Raw genomic sequence first — 25,531 nt, forward strand, 5'->3', positions numbered from 1 at the left:
CCATAAAAGCGCAACACACAGAAGTTTAAATAAAACTTTATTTAAATATTAAGCAAGACTATCCAGGGACTTCATATTCACTTTTGTCAATCAAACCAATACACAGCCCCTAATACAAAGATCTTGTTCCAGACAAAACACTGCCACAAACTGACCCATCTCATCCTCAATATGTATGTTTCACAGTGAGAAGACGACCAAAGGATTAGGAGTGTTATCTGCTGCTTAATCGTCAATTTGCATGACAGACACTTTTAAATTTCTGTCTTGAAATGATTTTCCTAAATCTGCATGAAACACGATTCTCAAGGGACAATTCAGTCTATTACAATAAATTCCAATGCCAGTTTTTACAGCAGAATAGCAGCTTAAAAACATCCTAAGAAACTTAAGAAAACAACTCCTGCAGCATAATCCAGTTCTTCACTATCCAACCAGCATCTTTCAGATTTCATGTCGTGTCATCAGTTTCAAGATCAAGTGGAAATTTTGCCATTTTTTGGCAAAACTATGACTGTGTAAACAGAACCGCAGCAGGGTGGAATTACTAATCATAAGAACTGTCCAGTCAAATTAACAAATCAAACAGAAGCTGTCAAACAGAAGTTTTCCTAGAAAAGGATATGTTTTAATTTTAACCACTACTGTTCCAACTCAGTCAATAGATGACTCTTGTTCACACTCTTATATATAAATGTCAAACAAACAGTTGTGATTCTTCTTTGTGAAAAACTGAGTATAGTTTAATGCTGGTCATTCGGATATCAAACACAACAATGCAGACTTCAACGCGTTTGTGTACACGGGAGTTACCTGAATTAATGCAAATATATTTGGTGCATATGTACTCTCTGCCAAGGTAGAAAAATCACCCCTAAAGACGCCTTTTTATGCATAGAATAAGTGGAGTTACAGATGTCCAGAAGCTTCCTTGCAATATCATCTGCACACGTGAAATAATGTGCATTTTCAAGTGCAATAAAAACCTGTACTTGCTCTGTTTGCGGAAAAATAATCCCACTTTCACCTAACACCACACTGTGTTGGACACATTCTGTCATTGTTGACTGCACAAACAGTAAATGTTGATTAAAGGGCTTTTCTACACTATTTGCACTTTAGGCTAGTTAGATACATCCTGTTTAAATAGACTTGTTATTGCTGCTAATGTGGCTGTGCAACAAGCGCATGAGGAAAATGATGGAATTCTTCCCAAAATCATCTGCACTGGCTTGTTTAGGCCTGCTTCAGATTATTGAAATGATCTAACTGGAAAAAAGTGCAAATAATTATTTGCAGAGAGGCTACAAGGATTGCAGTGTTTTATGAAACTTTTATGAAACATAGTTTAACTTTCAGACTTTATTATTTATAGCTTTAACGTGAGGAATCAACGCCAGGTTTCATAAAAGTCACTCACTCCACCAAACGCAGCAGATGGGAAATAATTCTGAGACAATACATTTTAAGATCAAACCAGCTGTGGGTTCATGTCCTCCTCATTGTGTTTGCGGGGAGGTGGCGGAGGTTCGTCCTCTCCTGTGTCTTGTTTGTCCCTCTCAGCCTCCAGCCAGCTCTGTGGAAGGATCATCTTCTTAGGCCCGTGGGGTGGAGGTCCCAGCAAAGCTTCGATGTCATCGTAGTTCACCACCTCACGCTCTAACAGCGCGTTGGCCAACTGGAAACACAGACCACCAACAAGTTGTGACTTACTGTAACTTGACACTAAACCAAAAGATAATACAGTGTTGTGCTCGATGAAAGCAAAAGGCTCACATCTACCAAAATGCAAACGATGTTGCCTCTACATGTAGAGTGAAAGAAGGGAAGAACTTACTATTGTCAGCTTGTCTCTGTTGTCCATTAGCAGCTTCTCTGTGTGCCTGTAGGCACGGGCGATCAACATCTTAGCCTCCTGAAAGAACAAACATGCTGTGATATTTATTCTTCATGACAACAATAAACAACATTCAGAGTTCTAGGGAGGGTTAGCAGAGGGATTATATGTAGTCCTATTTCAGAACACATAAGGCCCTGTTTACACCTGGCATTAACATGCTTGGGTTATCCGATCACAAGTGAATAGCTCTAAGTATATGTGTGAACGCACCCAAGATGCATTAAACATGCATTAAGATCCCATCAATCAGACCACATGTGGAAGTGGTCTGAGCCGCACGTGGCCACATTCTTTTAGCAACACAGTGGGCACATCTCAAGTCTCTTATTTTATGTCTCCTCGCTCCTCGCCTGAGCCAGAAGTTGTTCCTGATGCGCCATTGTGACGAGCGTCCCAAGTCTCTTATTTTGCTTGGAGGAGCGAGGAGCGAGGATGGATCTCTGAGGAGCGAGGAAACATGAGAGCAGCCTTCACGGAAGTCTTTCACTGGCCGACACGCCCCCTTATTGGATATCAGTTATTGATTGGACGCTGCAGCTGATCTGACTGATCTGATACATCATTGCAGTTTCATATTGAAGTGGAGACAGATTACAGATTCAATTTAAGTGTATCACTATCAAGTTCTATGCTTTACTTGTTTTCTGATCATCTTATAGTTAAAATCTGTTAATTGTCGGTCTGATCAACAAAAGAACCATAAACAACTTTCTTCATTTATAAGAAAGATTTTTCTTTTCATTATCTGCTGTTATCATTATCGCCGTCATCAGAAACGGACGTCGCTTCACATGACGCTTCAGAGGAGAGGACGTCTCATGTCTCTTAAAACAAATTTCCTCGTTTCCTCTCTCCTAGCTTGGTTTCCTCGCGTCTCTCCTTGCATCCACGGTGGGAGGGACTAAGACGCAAGGAAAAGACGCAAGTGAGGGAAACATGGATGCAATTTAAGAGACTTGGGATGCACCCAATGTGTCCTGGGCCACACTGAAGGACCGCCTACTCAACTGACTTCCTCTATTTTCTGGCAGACTAGGCACAGGAATTGCATTGCTGCCTCTCGGTCCATGAACCCTCCATCCAAAACTGTGTTCAACTTGTTTGATAACAGGATAAAGAAATGCATGTGAATTAAAACACGAAATCCACGTCCCGTTTTTTCCCTGTTCTCCCGTTCCTCTAACCTGTTTTCATCTTCAAATCCGCAACTGGAATAGAAATTAAACCAAAACCAGAAAACAACTTGTTTTTCGCTTGTCTGTCTAAAAAAGTATTTCAGAAGCTAAATGTTTCATTCTGTTTCCCCTGAATACTTTCCTCTGTCCTGTCTAGTTGATAACTGTAGTTTTTAAGTTTTGCTGCACTGCTCGACATAATGGAGCTCAGGATTTATCAGGAGGACGGCTGCTTTACTCCAAAATATTTCACTGTATGAACCTGGACTGTGTGTATGTAACAGCTGACTTTTGTATGTGAGAACATTAATTAACATTAGATCCTGACCGATCCTGTCAGTGTGTCTGGAGATTTAAATAATCAGTGAAGTTACACTGCTGTGCCTCTAAATGCACAGCTGTGGGGAGATCGCTGCATATAACTCTATATATGTTCAGATGCAGTGTTAGAGCAAATCAATAGGATGGGTATTCTCCCAAGACACATGTTAATAGCAGGTGTAAACAGGGCCATATTGACATTATGGCTTACTGAAATAATAATAATAGTGTGCTAATGTGGGCTAACAAATAGAAAACTAATCCAATTTTAGAACCCACGTGGTCCATCTGCTGCTGCAGACCCTGGCTGAAAGGCCGACGTCCAACAGCACCTTGCTCCTCCGTTTCTGGGAATGAGACCTGGCCGACACTGTCACACATGCCGTACTGCTTCACCATCGAGTAGGCCACACGTGTCACCTTACGCAAGTCATCCTGAGCTCCTGGGGACACAGAGGTAGAACAATGAGTTTAACCCAAGTCAAAATATACAGTGTTTTTGTATTTACATTTTCTATTTAAATCTTAGATTTTTGGCTGGAATTTCTATCCAGAGTTTAGAGTTAATCAGAATTGATAGTTGATTAGTGGAAAAAAACAATTCCAAGTACATTAAAAATATGGGCAATCAATTGTAGTTGTTTTCCTATAACAAGAAGGAAATCTGCTACTGGAGAGACAAAATTCCATTTGCTTTCATCGCGGTTTCCCTAATTTGACATGACTGAAATATCCTGAAACATGATTGCTAAAATACAAATATTCTACAGAACTCTTGAAACGTTTTAATCTTATTTGAAATAAGGGAAATGATCTCACTCTATTTCAGGACTTAATAGGGTTTATTTAATATAATAAACTTTAAATAATAAACAACTGAGATTGAGAAGGGCTTGAAATTTGAGCAGAACAGGATGATGTGCCTCATAGGAAGGAGATGATATGCATGTGAATATGCTGTGGTTATGTATAGATGGCATGTACCTGTTGTAACCTTGTTAAAGGTGATAGCCTCGGCAGTTCTTCCTCCGAGAGCCATGCACATTCGCTCAAACAGTTGCTCCTTGGTGAACAGATACTGGTCACGAGGCAAGATCTGGGCAAATCCCAGAGCCGCATTAGTCCGCGGTGCGATGGACACCTGAAACACACATGGCATGATCTATTGATGATTTCAACTAAAGAGCTTTTTAAACAGTGAAATGAGCTAGAAGTGAAGCCTTTCTTCATTTATAAAATTACTGTTTAATTTACTGTTCAAGGCCTTTTATATGCATCCATTCGTGAAGGCCCTCATCTGTGTTACCTTCATGACTGCCTCTGTATGCTCAAGTAGCCATCCCACTAAAGCGTGTCCAGACTCATGGAAGGCAACCACTCTCTGCTCCTCTTTAGATAGGATCTTACTCTTCTTTGCACTTCCTAAAGACACACACAAACAGATACGCACTGAGTAGCAACTCAGACATAACAAAATTCATTGTTTTCCTACAATGCAAGTAGTGTTTGCAATGTTGTACCTGCTATTACTCTCTCCACTGCATACTCAAAGTTGAAAGTATCGATGGACTTGTACCCCTCTCTGGCAGCGTGCAGAGCAGCCTCGTTACAAATGTTAGCAATGTCTGCACCTGGAGGGACAGAGGTTTCAAAATCATCTTACTGGGATGACATCTCTATAAACATTGTTGTGCTGTGATGTCCAAAAGATGTTCATAGTTGTTGATCAAGTGCTCATTGATGTTGACAAGCAATTATTCTGTCAGGAGCGAAGATGTGCATAAATTTATATGGAGGACAAGACAGTAAATATGTATATACCACTGAAGCCTGGGCTGAGCTCAGCCAGACGCAACGAGTAGAAATTAGCTGGTTGGGTCAGCTTTAAGAGCTTCAGATGTTGCTCAAAGATCTCCTTCCTCTCCTAGAAAAACAACAACAAACATGAAACACATTAGATTTAACTGACAAACTCTGTCTGAATCTACTACACAGTTAAAGTGGATCAGTTTTGTTAGTGTTTTCTGTTTGATTGCTTGAGAGTATATAATGGAAATACCAATTTATAGTAAAGGCAAAAATAGGGACTACTTGAGAAAGTGCCATAAATGAATAAATTATGAATTTATTGTAACACTGGAAATATAAAATCATAACTTCAAATGGCACAACTAGGTTTTGTGACTGCTTGAGGCTACCTGCAGGGTGGGCAGATCTATGAAGATGTGCCTGTCCAATCGGCCTGGTCTCATCAGAGCATTGTCCAAGATATCTGCTCTGTTAGTGGAGGCGAGGACAATCACATGGTCTGTCGTTCCCATTCCTGCAGAGGTGAAAGAGTTCAAAATGACATCAGTGTCTACAAAGTTAGCCTGTAATGACTACAAGCTGCTCTGAAATTTCAGGTTTAACTCACCATCCATCTCTACCAGCAGCTGGTTCAGGGTCTGCTCCTCCTCAGTGTTGGAGAAACCTGACATGTTGGTGGAGCGCTTCTTCCCCACAGCGTCGATCTCGTCGATGTAGACGATGCAGGGTGCCCGGGCACGAGCCTCTTTGAACAGACTCCTCACCCTAGCAGCACCCAGGCCTACACACAAAAACATGATATAATTCACATAAAAATATAGGATTAATAGTAACAACTAAACTAAACCTACATCAAATACCAATACTTGACCAATACTTTAATAACCATAGCATGACTGAATTATTCTAAACACAATACATTTTTGAGAAATAATCAGTATGTATGTTGTATGCCATATCAATTGCTAGTGCTATCCCTGCATACCTCCAATAACCTCCACAAACTCAGAGCCAGCCATCGCCAGGAAGGGCACTTGGGCCTCAGTGGCTACAGCCTTGGCCAGCAGAGTCTTCCCACAACCTGGAGGCCCGAGCAGTAACGCACCCTTGGGAACCTTGGCTCCCAGCTGGAGGTATCGTTCAGGATTCTGAAAAAGATAACATGAACATGAAGCTAAATTAAAGTTGTAATCATGTGAGATACAGATGGTTTATCTACAAGACTCAAATCTATCAGGTAGATAGTTGATAAATGATAAGCTTGTTTCACATAAAAACACACGTGTTAAGTAATACACAAGACAAAACATATTTCACTCTGAGTCTGGACGCTTACCTTGAGGTAGTCGACAAATTCCTTCACTTCCATCTTAGCCTCATGCATGCCCGCTACATCTTTGAAACTCACACCTTTCCCTGACTTGCCATCCACAATGGTGAACTTGGCCATCTTTAGCTGATTCTGTGAAGTACATTGTAATATACAGTTATTACTCTGTTGAGATCAAACACACGCATGTAAATTTGTTTAAGTGCTGTCACTTACGAAAGCACTGAAGCCACCCTCTCTGCCACCCATGCCCGCTAGACGAAAGATGTACCAGAGAATGGCCACACCGATGGCTGCCATTCCCAGAGCATAGACCGCACTGCAAAGTAAACAGATAAAGAAACATTTCATGAGGTTTTAAAAATGTCTCTCTTATGAAATTACTAATGAGAAGTCCGGTATAATCACAAGTTAATTGAGAATGTTTTTTGTGGTTGACACATTCCTTCAAATTGCTTAGAAATGCCCTGCATGCACCTCATGAATGTATTTCTTCAAGAAAAGTCATGATCTTACTTCCCAAAGAATCCAGTGCGTTTGTAGGAGACCGGTATCCTATCCTTTGTGTCAATATTCAGCTCTTCTTCAGCAGCTCTCAGCTTCTCCTCAAATTTGTCAATGTTGGCAACCTGCATTCTGTACATGAGTGCCAGCCTCTGCCAAAACAGGAAATGAAACGCTAGCATGCACATCGACTGTAATAATTCAGATGCAGGTTAATTGTAATGTGTGTGTATTCAATTCTGCTCAACATACAGGCCTTCCAAAGATAACTGCTCCAGGGTGAAGGTAGATTTCTACAATGTCACTCTCGGGAACGACTTGTACGCGTGACACCTCTCCCTTAGCCAACATCTCATTGACAAAATCATTCCAGGAGATGTTACCGCCACTCGTATTGATGGAGTTCAGCAGGCTCATGATAAGCGCTATAATGAAGAGGGTCCGCAGGCGCTCCCGGTACATCTGGTCCTCCTGCTCACGACGTTTCTTCTCCTCTGAAAGGTGAGGTGGATTACGGAAGAGGAGTATAAAGAGGATCAGGATGGAGATGGAAATCAATGAACTGTCATGTGACATATAGTTAGAGCAGTATAACCCTTACCTTCATCTTCCTCTGGAGTTTTTCCCTTTGGTCCATTACTTTTATTTTTCTCTTGTTTAGATTGAGATGTACTGAAGAAGTTTGTTGCCCCTGTAATCAAAGTGTTTTTCATCATGTGTAGCTAGCTAACGAAATAAATAAACATATTCAAGTTGATAAAGAATTTGTGTGTACCTAACAAATTCACCAAGCCAACAGGATTTCTCAGCAGGTTGTTCCTAATTAATTCTTTGCTGATTCCCACCATGCCAGGACTCAAAGGTCTGTAGAGAAGACTCTAAAATGGGAACATTGGGATGACATATTTTGTTGTGACAAAATATCAAAAATACATGACAGAGGGGAGATCAAATGATTGCACGTTCATTATGAATACAACATATAAACAAATCCAACAAATATAGAAAATGTCATCACAATACGATTAATTTACAACAACAAGCAACATGAACTATCTCAAAGAACTTCCACAGTAGAATAACATATTAATCACATATATTAAAACCATCCTGAACTACAAACTGAGAAACATATCTAATCTATCCAGGGGAATGTCTTTAGCACGTTTTGAATGGGTACTGATGATTGTCACTGTCAGTAGTCCACTTCCAAAAAACAGTCACCCGAATATACTCTCAATTTAAAAGAAGGTTAAGGACATTTGAAGGGGATCTTTTAATAGCCAGTATGAACAGAAGAAATGATTACAGCCAGTAAAACCTCTTTCAGTGTTCATATGGGCACCTGACTGTTGTTTTCAGACAGACTTGAAAAATTGTGAACCTGTCCTTTAAGTTAACTCTCACAGCCACAACTGATATTACTGATGGAAATCACTGTGTGAATAGTGAAGCTCGTTGTTTAGGCTAGTGGTATAACTTTACACATCACACTTCACAGACTCATTGCAGATTTTTCTCACAACTCACATCACTAACAGTCACACAGTTACCCAAATCTGGGATTTCACTAAAAAAAATCATTCGTCCAACTACGATATTTAGTCAATCTATTATGTATTTGACTTAACTTACCTGTATAAGTTTCTCTGGCTGACCTGTAAGTGTCCGCTGTGATTTTGAAATGAGCATCTTTCTGACATTGGCGCACCTGAATAGCACATTTTTAACACTATCGCTATATATCGGCTTGTTTGCTAATATGTGAGAGTTTTGCCTCGACAACGTCCACGTTAAACCTCTACTGTATTTCCTACAAAGGTTAACACGGCCCTGCAACAACAAAGCTGCCATACCGTCGGTAATTACTGAATACTAGACAGATGCAATGGCATAGCATAAGATTACTATGTAACTAAAAGGTGAGGTTTGTATGTTTTAGCGCGTTTGTTTACCTCTACCTTTAGCTAGCTTGCTATGTTATTCAACTGTGCTGCAGCGCAAAGATGTCAGCACGAAAACCACCACTGCATCTAACTACTCCCGTACGTCCTCCGCACGGAAATTAAAACACAAATACAATACTTATTTACTCTAAATTTAATTTTATCGCCATTATTTGATTGCCATTATTGTAAAGGCTGTGTTTAGGCTGTGCTGAATGTTGAATAATAAAGTTTAACGCATCTCGTATCCTTTTAAAACATCTTTACCTCGAACTTTGAACTTCAACCCTCCTTATTGTTCTTCAAGGACCTGCTAGCTGCGCATACTTTTGCGCAGGAATTATATATATATTTTTTGAAACTGGGAATGTTTTTTATTTTTATTTTTATCTCTTTATTGAAATATTAAGGCTTGAGAAGGAATTAGAGAGGCTTGCACAGGAATTTAAGTTTAATAGCTCTTTATAGACGCTATTCTACCCACTTTTTTAAAGAAAACTCACACTGGATATGTACAATATGCAAAGACGTAAAGGATATTAGGGCTACAACTAACGATTATTTTCATTATCTAGTGTATCAATTATTTTCGATTAGTTGTTTGGTCCTTAAAATTGTGAAAAATGTCGATAACTTTTTCCCAGAGCCCAAGGTGACGTTTTAAAATGTTTTGTTTTGTCCCGACCAACAGTCCAAAACCCAAATATATTCAGTTTATTATCATAGAAGGAATAAAGAACCCAGAAAATATTCACATTTGAGAAGCTTGAATCAGAGAATTTGGAAATTTTCTTCTTACGAATGACTCAAAACGATTAATTGATTGTAAAAATTATTTGGTGACTAATATAGCTAATAGTTGGCAGCTAATTGATTAATTGTTGCAGCTCTAAAGGATATACATTATGATTTATCTGTGACATTTTTGAAACAGCAATGTATTGTTGTGTGTATTGGTTTAAAATAAATGTAAAAAGAGAAAAATAGAAAAATAAAACGCTTAATTGACTTGCTTTCAAGCACCAATGAAGCATATACCTGCTCCAATGATACTTATGAAACAATATCATCATCAATATCATCAAGTGATTCTGTGGTCAGAAGTTCAGAGGTGGACTTATTGAAAGTAGTACGAAATTGTAAGTATTTTTTTCCAAGAGTGTTGACGCCTCAGCAGTACTCCAGCAGAGAGCGCTATTAGTCAAGTTGAATGAGAAGAGCTCTGGATTCAGTAGACTTCAGTCCAGTTTAAAAATAATGAATACACATGGACACATTTTGCTGTCTGTTGTAAGATCACTTGTTTTGATGTGCCATGCGGTGTCAACAGTATACATGTTTTTATTACAAATGACCACCTGAGCAGGTAATTTCACTGATGACCTCCTCTTCTTTACTTGGAGGAGAAATTTACTGGTGGAGTCGTTTGGTTGGAATGAAAACCTGCAGATATTTGGCTCTCATCTCCGCTTTAAATAATCGTCGGCAATACTGTCATTAATAGCGACGTGTACAGGTCAGTTTGAGTGACATATAAAGTAACCCAATGAGATTAGAGGACTTTTCTTTGAGCCAATAGGAGCCTTCGTTCCATCCCCGTCGCGTTTCAGTTTGACCATAGGTGCGTCAGGTTTGAACACCGGCACGCTCCGCTTTCTCTGTCTCATCTGACCCACACCGTGTTTTTGAGGTATGACCCGTCCATCGAAAACAAAAATTAAATTTTGATGAGCGCCACAATGTATGGTAAATATTAATACCGCATACATTTATGATATGTGTGTTAACTATTATCAGTATTTAATGTATAATTTCTGAGGTTGCCTTAGTTGGCAGCTTTATAAAATGCTTAAAAACATACTACTACTTTCCACAGTATACACCAACGTTCGCATTTTAATTAACATACCATAATTCCAAAGATGTCCAAATAAACAAAGTGTAAGATATCTACAAATGTAGAAAACGAGCGCACCAACTGCATGTACTCCATTTCCTTCGCTTGGTCCTCCAACTATATAATGGAGTGTGGTCTCCTGCGTGTGAAACTGTGAACCATGGTCAGCCATGTTGGAGTCTTGCTTTCGTCCGTTTTAAAGTGAAAACGGGATGCTGTGTGGATCCAAAATGGCGTCAGTTTCATTCTGCACAGAAACGTTATCCGCCCACAGCGGCAGCACCAATCACGGCGCTCGTTTCATTCCCGAAGTGTTTCCGTCCCGAGCGTCCACACACTGGAGTCAAAGGCCGCTCGAAAACCGCTCGAATGGGTTGGCGGAGAGGATTAAACCGAAACAAAATATGATCTTTTGATGGTTTACCTTCACCCAAGCAAGTCTAACGTTGTACAAATGGACTGTTGAAGGTTTGTACTTGGTGGTGAAGATGAAATTGCCACGCTGTATTCGAGTTTTCGTGGATATTTGAGTCTTTTTTTTCTTCAGTCGTCTTGTTTGTTGGTCTACACGGTTTTAACAAGCTAGCGCTAGCCTCGATTCTAGTGAGCTGCTTTTTAGCTGCGATGGTCTTTGCAAGTATATGCGGATGTCTTTGGGCCAGTCTACTCTGAACCGACGGCAACAAATGGGAACATCCAGCATCGGCCGAAAACATCGTGGCAAAGAATAAACATTAAAGATTCAGAAAACTATTTGATTCTGTGGAAATTCAGACAGAGGTAAGTCATTTTTTTCTGGTCTTGCATAGCTAACGCGGTAACAACAAACCGACTATTGCTAACGTTACCCCAGTGTTTAACTTGGGATTGTTGTGTTTTACGACAGAGGTCAACTGGCAATATATGTATTTACTTATGTATTCAAGCATGAGGATAATAAAAACTGCTTTATTGGCATATGAAATGTAATTTGCCGTTTTCTTAACTGGCAATACGCAACATTTTTAGCTCGTGGCTCTGATGCAGCCCCAGTATGGTTATGCTTGGTTGTGGGTTCTTTTCTTTGAATGCTGATAATTTGATCAGAAACGTGAGGCATGATAGTTTATGTTGTTTGATCAAATAGAGTACAGATGTGGTAAAAGATTTTACATGTGTTGTGGAACTGGCACTGGCGGCGTGTTGACATTTTAAAAATCATAATGAAATGTTTTGAGTGAGTAACTAGTGCTGTGTATGTTGATGTATACATCCACATATTGGTTACGTATATGCATCATTACAAGATTAACAGATGAATTAACTTACATGGTCCCTTTACAGCAAGTTGCATACTCTTAGGATTAGCATTGAGTGGCACTCATAATATCCTGCAACAGTGATCATTTATTTGCTTTCAAGGGAGCGCAGTTCTAACCTCAAAATGTAGATCATTTTGATTGTCAGAGTGACATCAGTAATTGGCATTTGGCCTAAGCAGCACTAGTCTACCTGCTTTTCGAGTAACGTATGCACAGCCTCATAAATTCTTGTCATGAAGCACTATGTCATGTCCATTTGCTGGTTTGTTCCAGCACTAAAGCAAAATGGATGTGCTACAAGCCTGTCTTTAAGGAAAGCAGTGAATTAAACAGTCATAACTAAGAACCTATGAAGAAAATGTGTGTGCTCTATAGGATTATTTAAGAACGGTGCAAAATGCCCACAGGCTAACTGGATTCATCAGAGAGTGTCTGTAAATAGTAAGTAGATGAACAGTGTGTTATATGGATGAATGACTGTCAAATTACTTGCGTTAGTTCAGTGGCGTGCTTGTTTTTTCTGTGTTGAATAACATATAAAGGAGGGGTACAACATGGTGGGATTGGAGATGAGCTGTAGAGTAAACCGAGTATGGAAGAGAGGCTCTCCTCTTTGGTGCAGTACCAATGCTGAGGAAAACACTGCAGTGCCGCTGGTGGTGTTTTCCACCAAGATATTGAGAGTGTTTTAGCTTGTTGGGGCGTTCATGTTGACTACACTGCAGAGGCAGTGATGCATATCTCAGCCCCCTTTGAGCCTGTGTAGGTCCTATATCTCTGTGCTATAGTTAAAGCTCCAATTCAGTGCTATCACATGTCCTATTCTGTTACACATGAAGATTTTAATGTGTGGGATTAAAAGATAAACTAACTTTTTTTTCTTAACACAATTTATCCCTGGTACATTACCATATCTCACTGATTTGTTTACATCGTGAATGTAGGCTAACCTGTTTACAGAATGAAAATCCAATTGAAACTCTTTCACATGTTAAAAATAGTCAGTGTGTCTGTGAATCAGTTTGATAGTTGATTTTTTTTTGTTCTTTGACATTCTTTGGTGTACATATATTTTTCTTGTTTGTTATTTAGTTGATATTTGTTTGCCTTTATTTGTTTGTTTTCTCTTGGATTTATTTCTATGTCTTAACATTTTGTGGTGGAATGATAAGTGACCGAACCAAGGTAGTAGTGAGGAGCTTTGGTTGAAATGTCTTGGAAAACTAGGACTCTTGTTGAGATATCATATAGTTTTAAAGATTTTACCTCTGTTTCTAAGTGGTTCCAGAGAATTAAGGCATACCCTCTGCCTGCAACAGGAAATGGAGTTCTGCCGGGGTCAGAAAGGTCACGAGCTGTGTTTGTAGTTCTGGGACACGAATTTCGTGTAATACGAAGACAGACAACAATTCTGTTGTTTCTGCTCTTCCGCTGCCTAACAGTGGGCCGTGTGTCTCACGACTCTTGAGACCCTCACATTAATGGCCGTTTCAGCCAGGCTGCAAACAAACACAACTGAGAACATGCAGCGAGAGAACACAACAGTCTTGATTGCTGTGTTTGGAGGGCTCAGCCATAACAGTTGCACACGTTAACTAGACGATGAATACGATCAAATCCGATGATAACCAGCCAGAATCGTTGGAATAACACATGAGTTCTGATATTGAGACAGTTCAACCCAAATAAAAGAAGTAGAAATGTCATCAAATATTTATACTTATTCTGTTTACTGATGCTGTCAGACTGTGGATGGTCTTGCAGGTCATTTTATGCCTTTTGTAATTTACAGTTTTATGTTGTCTTTTTAGTAAAGCTGAGCCACATGTTCTTGTGAAATCGGTTGTATATGTACCTGTGTAACTTTGTAAACATTTGTCATTGAAATGTGACACAGAACCATTAACTCTCCAGTTAAAAGTGTCAAAAGCTCATTTCTGGTAGCCAGTCTTGCAATAATTCAAGAATTACTGTTCACTCCACAGTGTGTATGGATTTGTCCCACTGCTTCCTTTCTTTGTTTTAAAAGGGCAGATGTCCACGTATGAATGGAGCTCAGCTGTCTTACCTGAGCCTCCTGCAATTATCTGTAAAGCAAAGAGGGAAACCGAGGCCTGCTGCATGCCTCTTGCACCAGGCTCTGCAAAACCAAAGCGTGCCTCTCAAAATTTTCATCACTGCGGGCTGTGGCCATGCTGACGTGACCATTGTGTTTATAAAGAATTCAAAAGCAAGCAAAAAAGAGTGCATACACTGTCAAGTGTTACAATTAGTTGGCAGAAATTTTATCTCACAGTTTTGGTAAACAGTAATTTAAGTAATTCATCCAAAAAAAAAAAAAAAAAACAAAACTTCTGCTGGTTTGAGAACGTCTTTGCTTTCTCTTTGTCATGTATTTTTGATGGTCAGACAAACTAAGCAAACTAATTCTGGGCTTTAATACAGATGCAGGTGATAGACATATGTTATTATTTCGAGCTATGATCTAAGCGTTTCAGTAGAGGATGTTGGGTTCGGTACGTGACTTTCCTCAGTTTGGTATGCTCCCTGACCCAAACAGTTACTGTCAAAATAGTTGAATAATCCACTTACTCAGACATTTGTAGCAATAATTCTAGAGCACAAGTTTCACTCAGAATACTTTGGCAGTGCACCACTTAGCTGTAGCATGCTCATGGATGTATGCTAGCTAGCTTAGCCAAGTTAGCATGGTTACCTGTTTCCCTGGTTACCCATGCTCATTTAGGGTCACTGCTGTCAGAATGACAAACGAGAGACCTGGGCTGGACAATCTTCCCATGACACTGACCGAGTGCAACACTACTATTAAAATATTCGCCGTTATACCTCCTTTTTTAAAGCAATGTCACGTGTCCCCGACCCCCTCCCCTCTCTATGACGGTCAGCTTTTCACTCGGCCTTACATTGAAGCCGTTAACAACAACTAAACACATTTGATTTCCGACGTGGTCGGAAAACACATCGTAGGAACCAGTTCTGAGCAACCATTAATCATTATAAAACAGCTGTCAGCAGATGCCCTGACTCCGTGCAAGAAACAGAAAAGTTGTATTCCTTTTCCACTGCAGCACAACTAAACTGTTTCAGTAATAGTTTCCACTGCAACACAACTAAACTATTTCAGTAATAGTTTTGGCCAATGAGCCATTGTTGGATGTTTACATTTTTCAGAATAAAAGGACCAAAACATTATTTTCCACCTTCCTTTTTTTTCTGCTATACCGAAAACGTATCAAACCGTGACTTTTGTGTACCGTTACACCCCTAATACTCAGCTAGGCTTGGCTGTTATGTATTTTTGTTTGAACACCATGTCTCCTTCTGTCCATAACACTTCTCCTTCCAATGTCATGATTGGATTTCTCTTGGTCTTGCATGTATTTAGATTTTTTTTAATGTGCTTAAAAAGCACATTTGTTTTTTTATCTGTTAACTGACGAAATATGTTAGCTAATTGCCTAAAATATTGCTGGTTATATGAGTTTGTGTGTGCAGAAAAGATGTTACATACTACACTGACTCAAAACTTTGCAATGGTGTGTATTTATTAGTGGTCCTTAAGGGGGAAAATTGTGGCTCTTTTTCCACTCTTGTGCCTCCTTATAGGATGTATTATATAATAATAATATGTGTAGGTGGCTGACACTTCAGCAGTGCATTGTGTAATCTCTTCCTTGAATATAGCTGAGGAGACCTTCTTAGGGTTAAAATGGGAGAATAACACAGTCAGTCGTGTTAGTAAGAGGGAGAGGAAGCCTTAAGCTGCAACTCCAGCACCCACTCTGCCTGCCTTCTGTCTATGCAGGCTCTCCCCTCCCCCTCTTGTGCTGTGAGTGTGGTCCTTTTAGGTAAACAAGCATGGCTACTCCTGTTTCTTGCCCCGCTCTGTCTGTCTCTGCCTTTCTTTTTCTTTCTATGTCTCGGTTTCTGTCTCACTCTCCTCTCTTCCTCCTTGTTCAAGTTTTCTAAATCTTTTATAGCCGCTGTTCCACCAGCACAATCTCGGCAGATACTCAAATGGCATCTGAAGCCCTTTGAAATTCAGCCTAGTCCTTTCCCCCCCTCCTCTAAGAGAAATGGAACAAAATGGCGGGCCACAATCCTGCTGTTTCCCTGAGGGACTGTACAGCCTCATTTCGGGGTTTAGGAGGTCCTGATGGTTGATGGTGTCTTTTAATTTGTGTTAGATTCTGCTTCCTTGCTAGCCCGTCACTGCACCACTCTTGATAATATTTTCTCTTCCCCAAGTGTCTTGGACATCAAAGGGAAAGGTTCGCTATTCTGGCAGTGCTGCTGCTTCTCCAGAAAGTTCCACAAACTTGGCTTTTGATCCCTCCGATCGAAGCTCAGAAAAGGAATATTTTTGCGTTGTTACTGATATGCTTAGTCACAGTTTCAGGTATGCAGAAAACTTTGAAACACATATGACACAGAAGTCGGCTTTCAGAGTTTGATATGTCTTGCCATCCTTGCATTAATGTGTCATAACATGGACTGACCAGTAAGTTAGCTAGTTTGCCATATTTATTTAATGGATTACAGGATTTATAAGGAGAACAATTAAACATTTGGTATAGAGTTTGGATTTGTTGATTTTGAATTTGCCATCTGACTGAGATATCTTTGTAGGCCTAAAGGATACTAGTTAATTACACTCTTAATTTCATTCAAGAACTTCAGCTCTTTTTAAAAGTTAGAGTCACAGTTGTCTCACATTGTGAACTCAACAACTTAATTTATTAATTGCTGATTCAGCTTATTCTCTTACACCAAGACATCTTCTTAGTAGCTTTATTAGTTCACATATTTGTCATAGACATGCTACTATTGCACTTCTTCAGGAAGACTGATTCTGATCTTGTCCCCAAGATCACCTAAATGTCCGTGTGTGTGTTTTCCACACTGAGAGAACCTGAGTATGTAACGCCATTAGGCAAATGGCAATGTCCCTTTGTCTGGGCAGGCATGAATTAGGGGTGGTGCAAATCTGGAGACAACAGTTGGTGTTTTGATTGGATGTGCTGCTGAGCAGGAGGCTACATTGGATGTGTATTATCCATACGTGGCATTGGAAATGTCCTGAGGTTAGTTGGCCAGATCTGAAAGCTGATGGCAGAGACTGTCTGTCTGTGCGATGTGTCCCTCTGGACTCGGCTGTTCTGGTCTGTTTAGCCTGCCACTGACACGCAGGGACTGGACTCACCGATACTGCTTTCATCCAGCAGTCGTGTGTATTCAACGTACTTAACAAATGTTCCACCCACTTTAGGTCCATTCACATGGACAGCTGTCACCCTGGTTCTCACTGTTAACAGAGAGTCCAGTCTGCTGTGTAGTTCACCTAACTGATAAACCGCATAATTACACTAAATTAAACTGGATAATTACCAGCTAAAAGTGAAGTTTCTCTTTCTCTTTCTTTTTGGTGAGTCAGTTAAATGGCATTTAAACATTGATATGAATTATTTTTTGTTCCTGTTAGCAATGCTAGTACACCAAAGCCAGGCAGTCTCATATCCATGTCCAACCCTGGTCGGGAGGAAGGTTGTGAAAGATGGTTTTGAACCGTACACATAGACTTGAGACCCACCACTGTGTTGGTCTGGGTATTAGCCTACTTTCTGTTTCTTCTTCTCAATCTTAAGGCCCTCTCTAAAGGTTTTCCCTTTGAACATGAAGAAGCCATTGCAATTCTTGTTGAATTGTAGGATTTGTAGAGCCCATTTAGAGTTTGCCATCTCAGAGTGGGGAAACTCCTTCTTAGATTAAAAAAAATTTTGTATATTTTGACATTATTATCAATTATTTTTGTCTCATCAGTCTAAGCACAGTAAAGTGGTTGGGGGAAGAGCTGCAGGTGCTTAATGCAGTTTTGGCAATAATTATCTGCAGTGTCTGGTTGTTGGGTGTTCTAATGGTGGAACGAAACAAAATCAGTACTGATGAAGTTGCATTAATGGGAAATAGTATGTCTAAGTGCCCTAGCATTGTAAACGCATGTATTAATGTGAGACTGATGTTCACACTGTATTTATACTGTACTTACGTTGTTAGAGAACCAAGGCAATAATGTTTCATGCTGAGCCATCCATGCCATTTGCCATTGCAGTTTCAGCTTTGTCCTCCCTCAACTTAGCAGAAGAATGATTTGAAATTGATGTTGATATTGATATATTGTGGCAAGCACAATATATGAAAACACAGATAAGTCTTTTCTGTTCTTCATCATCCATCCATCCATAGGGACAGATATATACCAGGACTTTGTGTCTTGCCCTTAAAGGGGAACTACACCAAATTTACACATCAGAGTCTGTTTGGAGTGCTGCTGCATAAACAAAAAAGTTTTTGTGGCTCTAGAAGGAAGTTTGTAAAATCTGATAACTTGAGGTTATCGAACTCTGTAGCCCACTCCTCATCTCTGCTGACGGCTAGATGCTTGGGGCTATATTAGGAATGAATTTCTGGTCAAATTGCATTGTGGGTAATGTAGGTGCCAGGTTTTGATAAGGAGAGTGCATAGAATAAAAAGTTTTCTTTAATCAACCTTCGACAATCTGAGATAAACAAAATATCAGGGATTTATTGCCACTTTGAGAAAGTGCTTCATGCTCACTAATGTTGTGGTAGGAGGCGAACATCTATCTCCGCTTTGTAGAAGCCCTCTTGTGACCAGACGTCCTCTTCATGTTAGGCATAAGCTCCAAACTGAGGCAGGGGGTAAGGGTGTTAGGACAAAGTGTTGGGTGGGGGAGGGAAGAGGTGGTGTGGCCTGGCTGAATCTCAATCACCAAGGCCCTTCAGCAGGGATGGCCTTTTGATGGGCCAGCTGCAGCCATTCATCTACCCATTTACATTGAAATGCTACAACAGGAAGGGGGAGGAGAGGACTGTGGGGAGATGGGCCTCTGCGCCTGTGCAGGTGGGATGTGAATGAAAAGCAAAGGCATACTGAAATACCAAAGAGAGGAGGTCCGTCAGTAGGTTTGGGTAGCGGTCATATTTGAACCGATACTGGTACCTGGAATTCGGTACTGGTACCCAAGGGTACCTTTTTTCGGTACTTTACTCTCCCTGTAATAACAAAAATGTAAAAAGGCTACCAACATAATTCATTCAGTACCCTTAAAAGTACCGAGTTCGGTATCCAGTCCTATCCGTCAGTATGGGCCCATGCCCCTGTTCACCAATACGTCCAGCCATACTTTGTTTTCCCCCAGCCTGCTGTGGGGCAGTATACTTGGCACAAAGGATCTAAGCACCCTTTTTGACCAGTACAAGCATTTTCACTACTCAGCTCTTTTCTGTCTTTACAGCCAGGCTAGTGGCTATAAAGAGTTTGTGATTCATCCTACTGTCCGTTTTAACAGCACTCTACTGTTACACCTTTTGTTGATGCTGCTTTTTGTACTTTGCCTTTTTCATATTTTGTGGGTAATTTCCTCCAGACAGATGATTTACTTGGGAGTTCTTTGATCAAGGCTTATTTATGATGCCTGTATGGACTTTGGAATTTCAAGCTCTTGTCCCTAGTTTACTGTAATGGAGGTCATACTGTGCTGTTGGCTGGTAGAAGATGCCTGCACTGTAGCTCATTAAGGGCTTCAGACACAAACTGACAAATGAGGCCAGTGTGTCATTTTTCTGAGTTCATCTGGCTTTCCAGGATATCTTGGATGTCCTCAGAGGTTATAGATGTGACAGCATTTGAGAGGCATTTTGGAGAATGTGTTGTTCAGACCAGCCATGTTCACACCAGCGCTAGCATCAAAAAAAAAATGCATCTGACTCATTCATTTCAATGAGACCACTGTGTTCAGCCAGCTGTGTGAGAGGGTTTCTGCAAAAAAAAAAAAAAACAGACATAAAAACTTGAATCTGGTTGAACTTTTGCCAAAACACAACGTAATCTGGCAAAACACTGAGTTGGCTGGTCAAATGTGTACAAACTCATATGGCAGCTAGAGTTTATAACACAAACAGGGCAGTTCTACTATTTACCCTGTGGTTATTAATATGGAGAATAAAAGGATTGTTGTTATGAGAACTTTCCAGAACTGTAAAATACTGTCGTAGTTTTAAACACAGCTGTGCAGTATTTTGGCATCTGTAAGTTTTTAAACTATTGGATCTATCACTTAAACTGGAATAACTGAATCATGTTTCATCTTTTCACTGATACCTATAGCAAAATGTCCACACCCCTTGCAGATTTTAAAAACCTGTTAACCTAAATACTAAGCTTGGCACCCACTGAAGGTGGTTTAGCGAAAATGTTGTTTTGACGTTGGCCTGAGTGACACTCTGTTCAACTGCTCATACTATAAGACTACCAGTGAAAATATCAAGCATTAGATAACAACTGGGACAACTCAGAAGGGGCCGAGTGTGGGGAGGACAGTTAAAAGGGGCACACTGACCCTCTAACAGCAGCGGTACCTTGAGGGTCAATAATAGTTCTGCCACCACTTTGGTTCTGAACATACTTCTGGCACAGCAAAATCAGCAATCCCATTGTCTCCTTGGCCCAAGGAGAGGTCTTTGCTTGGAAGTGTGTTTTTTAATATATTGTTCTCTAAAGGTTTGTGTGAAACCGTGAAACACCAATGAAACCTCTATTTACTTCCAAGGTTTTATTATGATTGGCAACTTTAAAAATTTTGGCCATGTTCTGGTAAGAAGTGGAGTTGAATGGATGTATAAAGTTCTGTCTTCTGTCACCTTCAACTCTGTTTCATTTTATATAACATGCTCATGTTATTTTTCAATAGAACGGGTTACACAATGCTGGTGTTTGCATAACTTTCTTTTTATGTTGTCAAACATCTGCGTGAATTAAAAAAAAATGATTTGATTGCTGATATGCTACCTGTCAACCAAGGATAATAATAATTCCTGAGCTTCTACATTGAGACCTGCGATCAAAACACTATTTCATGCTCACAAAGTCTTCTGACAAAGATTTGTCGAGAACAGACTTCTGTACTGTGTGATTATCTTTATTTACATACAAAGTAAGTGATCACATAGAGCCAGAAGTGGCCTCTTAATGTTGATGATGTGATACGGGAAGTACGGTACTTTTATATAAAGTACTTTCCCTTTTCGTGTTCTACTTGTTATGCCTTTGAATCACAGCAGGATATTAAGTATTTTGTAGTGATCAACAGAAAAGGCATCAATGCCAAAGTGAAAACAAATCTCAAATTGATGTTGCATACACATATGGATCCCTGTAAGTAAATACTTTCTATAGACACACTTGGTAGAAATTACAGCCATGTGTGACAGTGTGTACTTCACTTTTTTTTGTTTTTTTGTACCAAACTTTCCCTGTTGTAACTGCACTTTAAACTGCTGATGGGGTTACAGAGGTGGTAACTGCAGCGGATAGTTAAAGAGGCTCCAACAGTTTAGTAGTAGTCTGAATTTAAAATGTCGACTTGCATGTGCTGCAAACTCTATGCTGGCATTCATGTACATTAGCAACAGGATGTGCTCTGTACATTTGACAGGAATAAAAATCAAACTTTATGCAAGAAGCAAGTGAAGAGACATCAGATGTTAGAAATTTTCACTCCCCCAGTGTTGAAATTTTTTTACATTGCTGTAGCTTGTCAAAGCCACTGCACTGTAAATATAAATTGATGCCACCCATTGCTTTTTCTTTAGCAGTAAAGTGAGAGATTCATCACTAGATAATCCCATTTGACTTTTTAACTAATATGCCTGACTAAAAAAGGCTTTTCATACAACTCCTCTCCTGGCTCTGCCTAAGAGTGGTGAAGAACATTTTCTTTTCAGTCAGTGTTGGTGTTAAAACTGAATGTTACTTGAGAATAGGGTTGGGTTGGTTTCTGGTTTTGCCAGTCCGGTGTATGTCCTTAAACCGGTTTGATTTTATGCAAACCAACTGAATCAGCATTTGTCATTATGAGACGTCTACGTGTCTCACTTGGAGGCTCAGACACTGACAGGGCCAGCTGCTGCTGTCCACCCACCTGGACACCAAAGACGAGCTGGAGGAGGTAGACTGACCCGCGCTAACGGCACAGATCTCACCAATAAACCCAATAAACCTGTCCAGGCTGCTCCCAGCTTCCAGCAGTCTGAGAGCAGCTTGTGTTTTGGAAACAACCCATGGATACAAAGGGACACGAGGGATCATTTTACCAGCCTGCACGGTGGCAAACGGCTAGTTAGCATGGCTAACATCGTTAACATAGCATAGCTGTGCTGTAGCCACAGTGTCTTTCGGTTTAACAGCTGGAAACACCGCAGCTACACACAGCACCTTAGCACCAAAAAGAAAAGTTAAGTTGAATGATTGTTGTGAGAAATAAAAGCACAATGTGTCATTCAGTTGGTCTGACTGTGGTACCGCTACTCTCTCATTCATGGGTTCTGATTACGTTTCACTGGAGAGCAGCTGAGTCACATGCAACACCTAGTGGTAATGATCAGTATTACTGGTCCAGTATTAAGCTTAATATCAAACTGGTTTGAACACTTTGACATCCGCCCAACCCTACCTGAGAATCTGTCATCATCTTTCAGACACGCACTTAAATCCTTAAAGGCAATTTGCATTTAAACAACTAGCTAGCAAAAAACACTATTAAACACACTATTAAAATTCATCACTAATGGATAGAAAATCTTAAACCATGAATATCTTAGGGAGGGTTTGGGATTGTTAGACAAAACTAACAACTTGAAGACACTGCTTTGGGCAAAAGGATGTTTTGATGAGCATTTTTCACAATTAGGCATTGTTAATTTTCTGACAAATCAAAAAATGGTTAACAGAATAATCGGTAATAAAAGTAATCATAAGTTGAAGCCCTGCATTATATCTAATTCCATATAGTCCAATAGGAAATTTAGAATAAGTCACAGAGAAGGTGAAAATAAAATTTAACTTAACTCTTTTTGGTGCAGGGACAGGAATTTGCCAATGTGTTTAACCAGAACAGTCAGCAGAGAGTGGAAAATCACATCATCTTCAGTCAGCCTGTACAGGGACTTTCCCTCCTGAATATGTGGCAGCACAGTGAGCAGTTCTTAAAGCTACAGGCCAGTACGTGTTTTGGCTTTTGTATCAAGCCTTGTACATCCACACTGTATCTCTATGTCACACATTGTGAAGATACTTCACTGAGATATTTGTTTTATTCCCAAAAAGGAAGCATTCTAAATGAGAAGTGGAAAATGGGAGCAAAGGAAATATAGAAGACATTTTAAGTTGGCCTGGAGCTACCAATAATCTTTCCAGCATTTTACTGTGTTTGTCTGCCAAGGCTTGAATACTCAGGGATCTGTGATTGGGTGACTAGAGCTAACCAGACACTGATCTTTAAAGTTCTTTTGATACTAGAACCTTCTTCCCTATAAATACACTCTCTTGTTTGTGTGCCCATCTGTGTGTTTGTGAGGGTGTGTGTGTGTGCGTGTGTGTGTGTGTGTGTGTGTGGTTGCGTGTGTGTGCCTGTGTCACTCATACTCCCTGCAGTGAATCTTTTTATAGAAACAGCAGCCAGCAGTGTAATCTCTGGCATGGATGTAGGACAGCCTTTTATTCCTCCTCATTTCTTATGCAAAGCCATTTCTCACCCACAATCACTGCATAGCCTGTTTGAATTTACCGTTTTCTTGGAAAAAGGTGAACATTTAAAGGATCATACCAGTGTTTTTGCTTGTTTAAGCACGTCGACTACAGACTGTATGTTGTTACTGCTAGTCCTTTACCTGAAGAACTTTTTTTTTTCTTTTTCTTTGTTTTTTTTGAGAATTTTGAATCAATTCTCTCACTTTGATGTACCATTGGTTTCCATTAAATTTCACAATGGTAGAAAAAGTTCAAATTATAAAGACTTTAACTTGCTTTACATTATAGTTACCATTTAGAGTACAATTTCTTTTGAGAAGTCTTCCGTATTGTTGTGTTTTTGTTCTGGGGGGAAGCCTTGACACAGACAATTGAGAGTCAGCTGACAAAAAGTATTGCATTCTTGATCAATGATGGCAGAAAATCAATCCCGGAAGACAGTTTGCAAACATTGTTGTCATAAAAACAATACAGTGTATTGAATAACTCACTGCATTGAAATGGCCTCCTTTTTGTATAGCCAGCTCTCAATTCTTGGATTTTGGAGCCCCACAATTAAATACTCTAGTCTGGATCATGGAAAAACATCCTCCCTGTAAGCTTTAAAATACTTTGCCATGAGCATTTTATGTAACACCTGGTTTGTCAGGGGCTCTGTTTAGGTTAATACCTCCTGAACTCAATATTATCTCAAGGTTTTGATCAGCCAAGTAGCATCTGTTTTTGTGTGCCATGTGACATCCCTGGTGAACATTTTTAGAAACAATCCTTCGCTTGCAGAAGGGTCCAGAATTGAAATCTATTTAAAGCTCCAGCTGTTCTATTATGAATGTTTTCTATTTAATTATTTAGTAATAAGGGGCTAAATTTGGAATGGTTGGTTGATAGAGCAAAGGGGGGTTCAGGTCCATCAACATGAAAAGAAGTAAGGTGTATTGTGTGCTTGCTTGTTTGCTCTGCCAGCCCTGCACACTTTTCCTGCATGTCTGAGTTGACTTATGAAGGTGTGGTTATGATGGGATCTGCACTCCCCACATAGCTGTTGTGCACAGACACACATTCTCATGTGCAGCATATCTGTTAAATTTCATCATATCACCGCCTGGGATTCTTGGATAGATTAGGTCGTCCACTGAACTCAGCCCAGTGGTGCACTGTTATGCTGCTCTCTCACACACTTGGCTGGACTCTTCCCCCCCTCTTCTCTCTCTTTCCACCCCCTACACCTCTTCCTCCTTCTCTGCTTCCACTTTCTCTCCGCCACCTTTTGCTTTTTCTGTCTTTACATATCAGAGCCTAGCAGTAGACTTTCGTGCTGCATCCTCATATTTTTGTCTCCCCTCTCTCCTCACTCTTTGACAGTCTCCTCCCCCCATCTCCACCTCAATGCAGTAGCCCTGGTTCCTCAGGAAGCGCTGCTTGCAGGAAGCTAAGGGCGTTGGACCTGACTGTTTGCCTTGTTTCCTCCTCAGACAAAAATCATAGTAAATTATGTGCACACACTGATAGCCTTGGTGATTTTCTACTTTTAGCCTGCTGCATTTTGTGTAAACTAATGCAGGATACTTTATATGTCAGGTCTTTTTCTGTAGTCCCAAATATGCATACTTACTGTAAGCAAGCCGTTTTTCTCCGGTAGTAGATTGTGATGCCTTATCTTAGGGTGTTGGCCAGCATAGAGTGCTGATATGATGCTCTAGTACTCCTTTCTTTTTCAAA

The 25,531-nt window shown here is 40.1% G+C and overlaps 2 protein-coding genes across 6 annotated transcripts in view; one reads left to right on the forward strand and one right to left on the reverse strand.

The window, feature by feature from the left end:
- Positions 1-20: 20 nt before the first annotated feature.
- spg7 (SPG7 matrix AAA peptidase subunit, paraplegin) lies at positions 21-9,247 on the reverse strand. Its single transcript, XM_067587272.1, has 17 exons — positions 8,675-9,247; positions 7,815-7,917; positions 7,641-7,730; positions 7,292-7,533; positions 7,052-7,191; positions 6,752-6,854; positions 6,542-6,667; positions 6,191-6,353; positions 5,813-5,986; positions 5,595-5,719; positions 5,218-5,320; positions 4,917-5,027; positions 4,703-4,818; positions 4,381-4,537; positions 3,676-3,839; positions 1,838-1,915; positions 21-1,678 (listed from the first exon to the last, which is right to left on the reverse strand). Exons 1-17 carry the CDS (start codon positions 8,891-8,893, stop codon positions 1,472-1,474), a joined length of 2,421 nt encoding a protein of 806 aa, XP_067443373.1. The 5' UTR covers positions 8,894-9,247; the 3' UTR covers positions 21-1,471.
- Positions 9,248-11,199: 1,952 nt separating this feature from the next.
- Positions 11,200-25,531, forward strand: part of ankrd11 (ankyrin repeat domain 11) — a 111,244-nt gene continuing 96,912 nt past the window's right edge. For all 5 annotated transcript variants that reach the window (XM_067587244.1, XM_067587254.1, XM_067587235.1 and 2 more), the window contains exon 1: positions 11,200-11,662. The gene's annotated coding sequence lies outside the window, so the exon portion shown is untranslated. The remainder of the gene's footprint in view (positions 11,663-25,531) is intronic.

Source organism: Thunnus thynnus, chromosome 1, assembly GCF_963924715.1.
Source record: "Thunnus thynnus chromosome 1, fThuThy2.1, whole genome shotgun sequence".
Classification (NCBI taxonomy): Eukaryota; Metazoa; Chordata; class Actinopteri; order Scombriformes; family Scombridae; genus Thunnus; species Thunnus thynnus.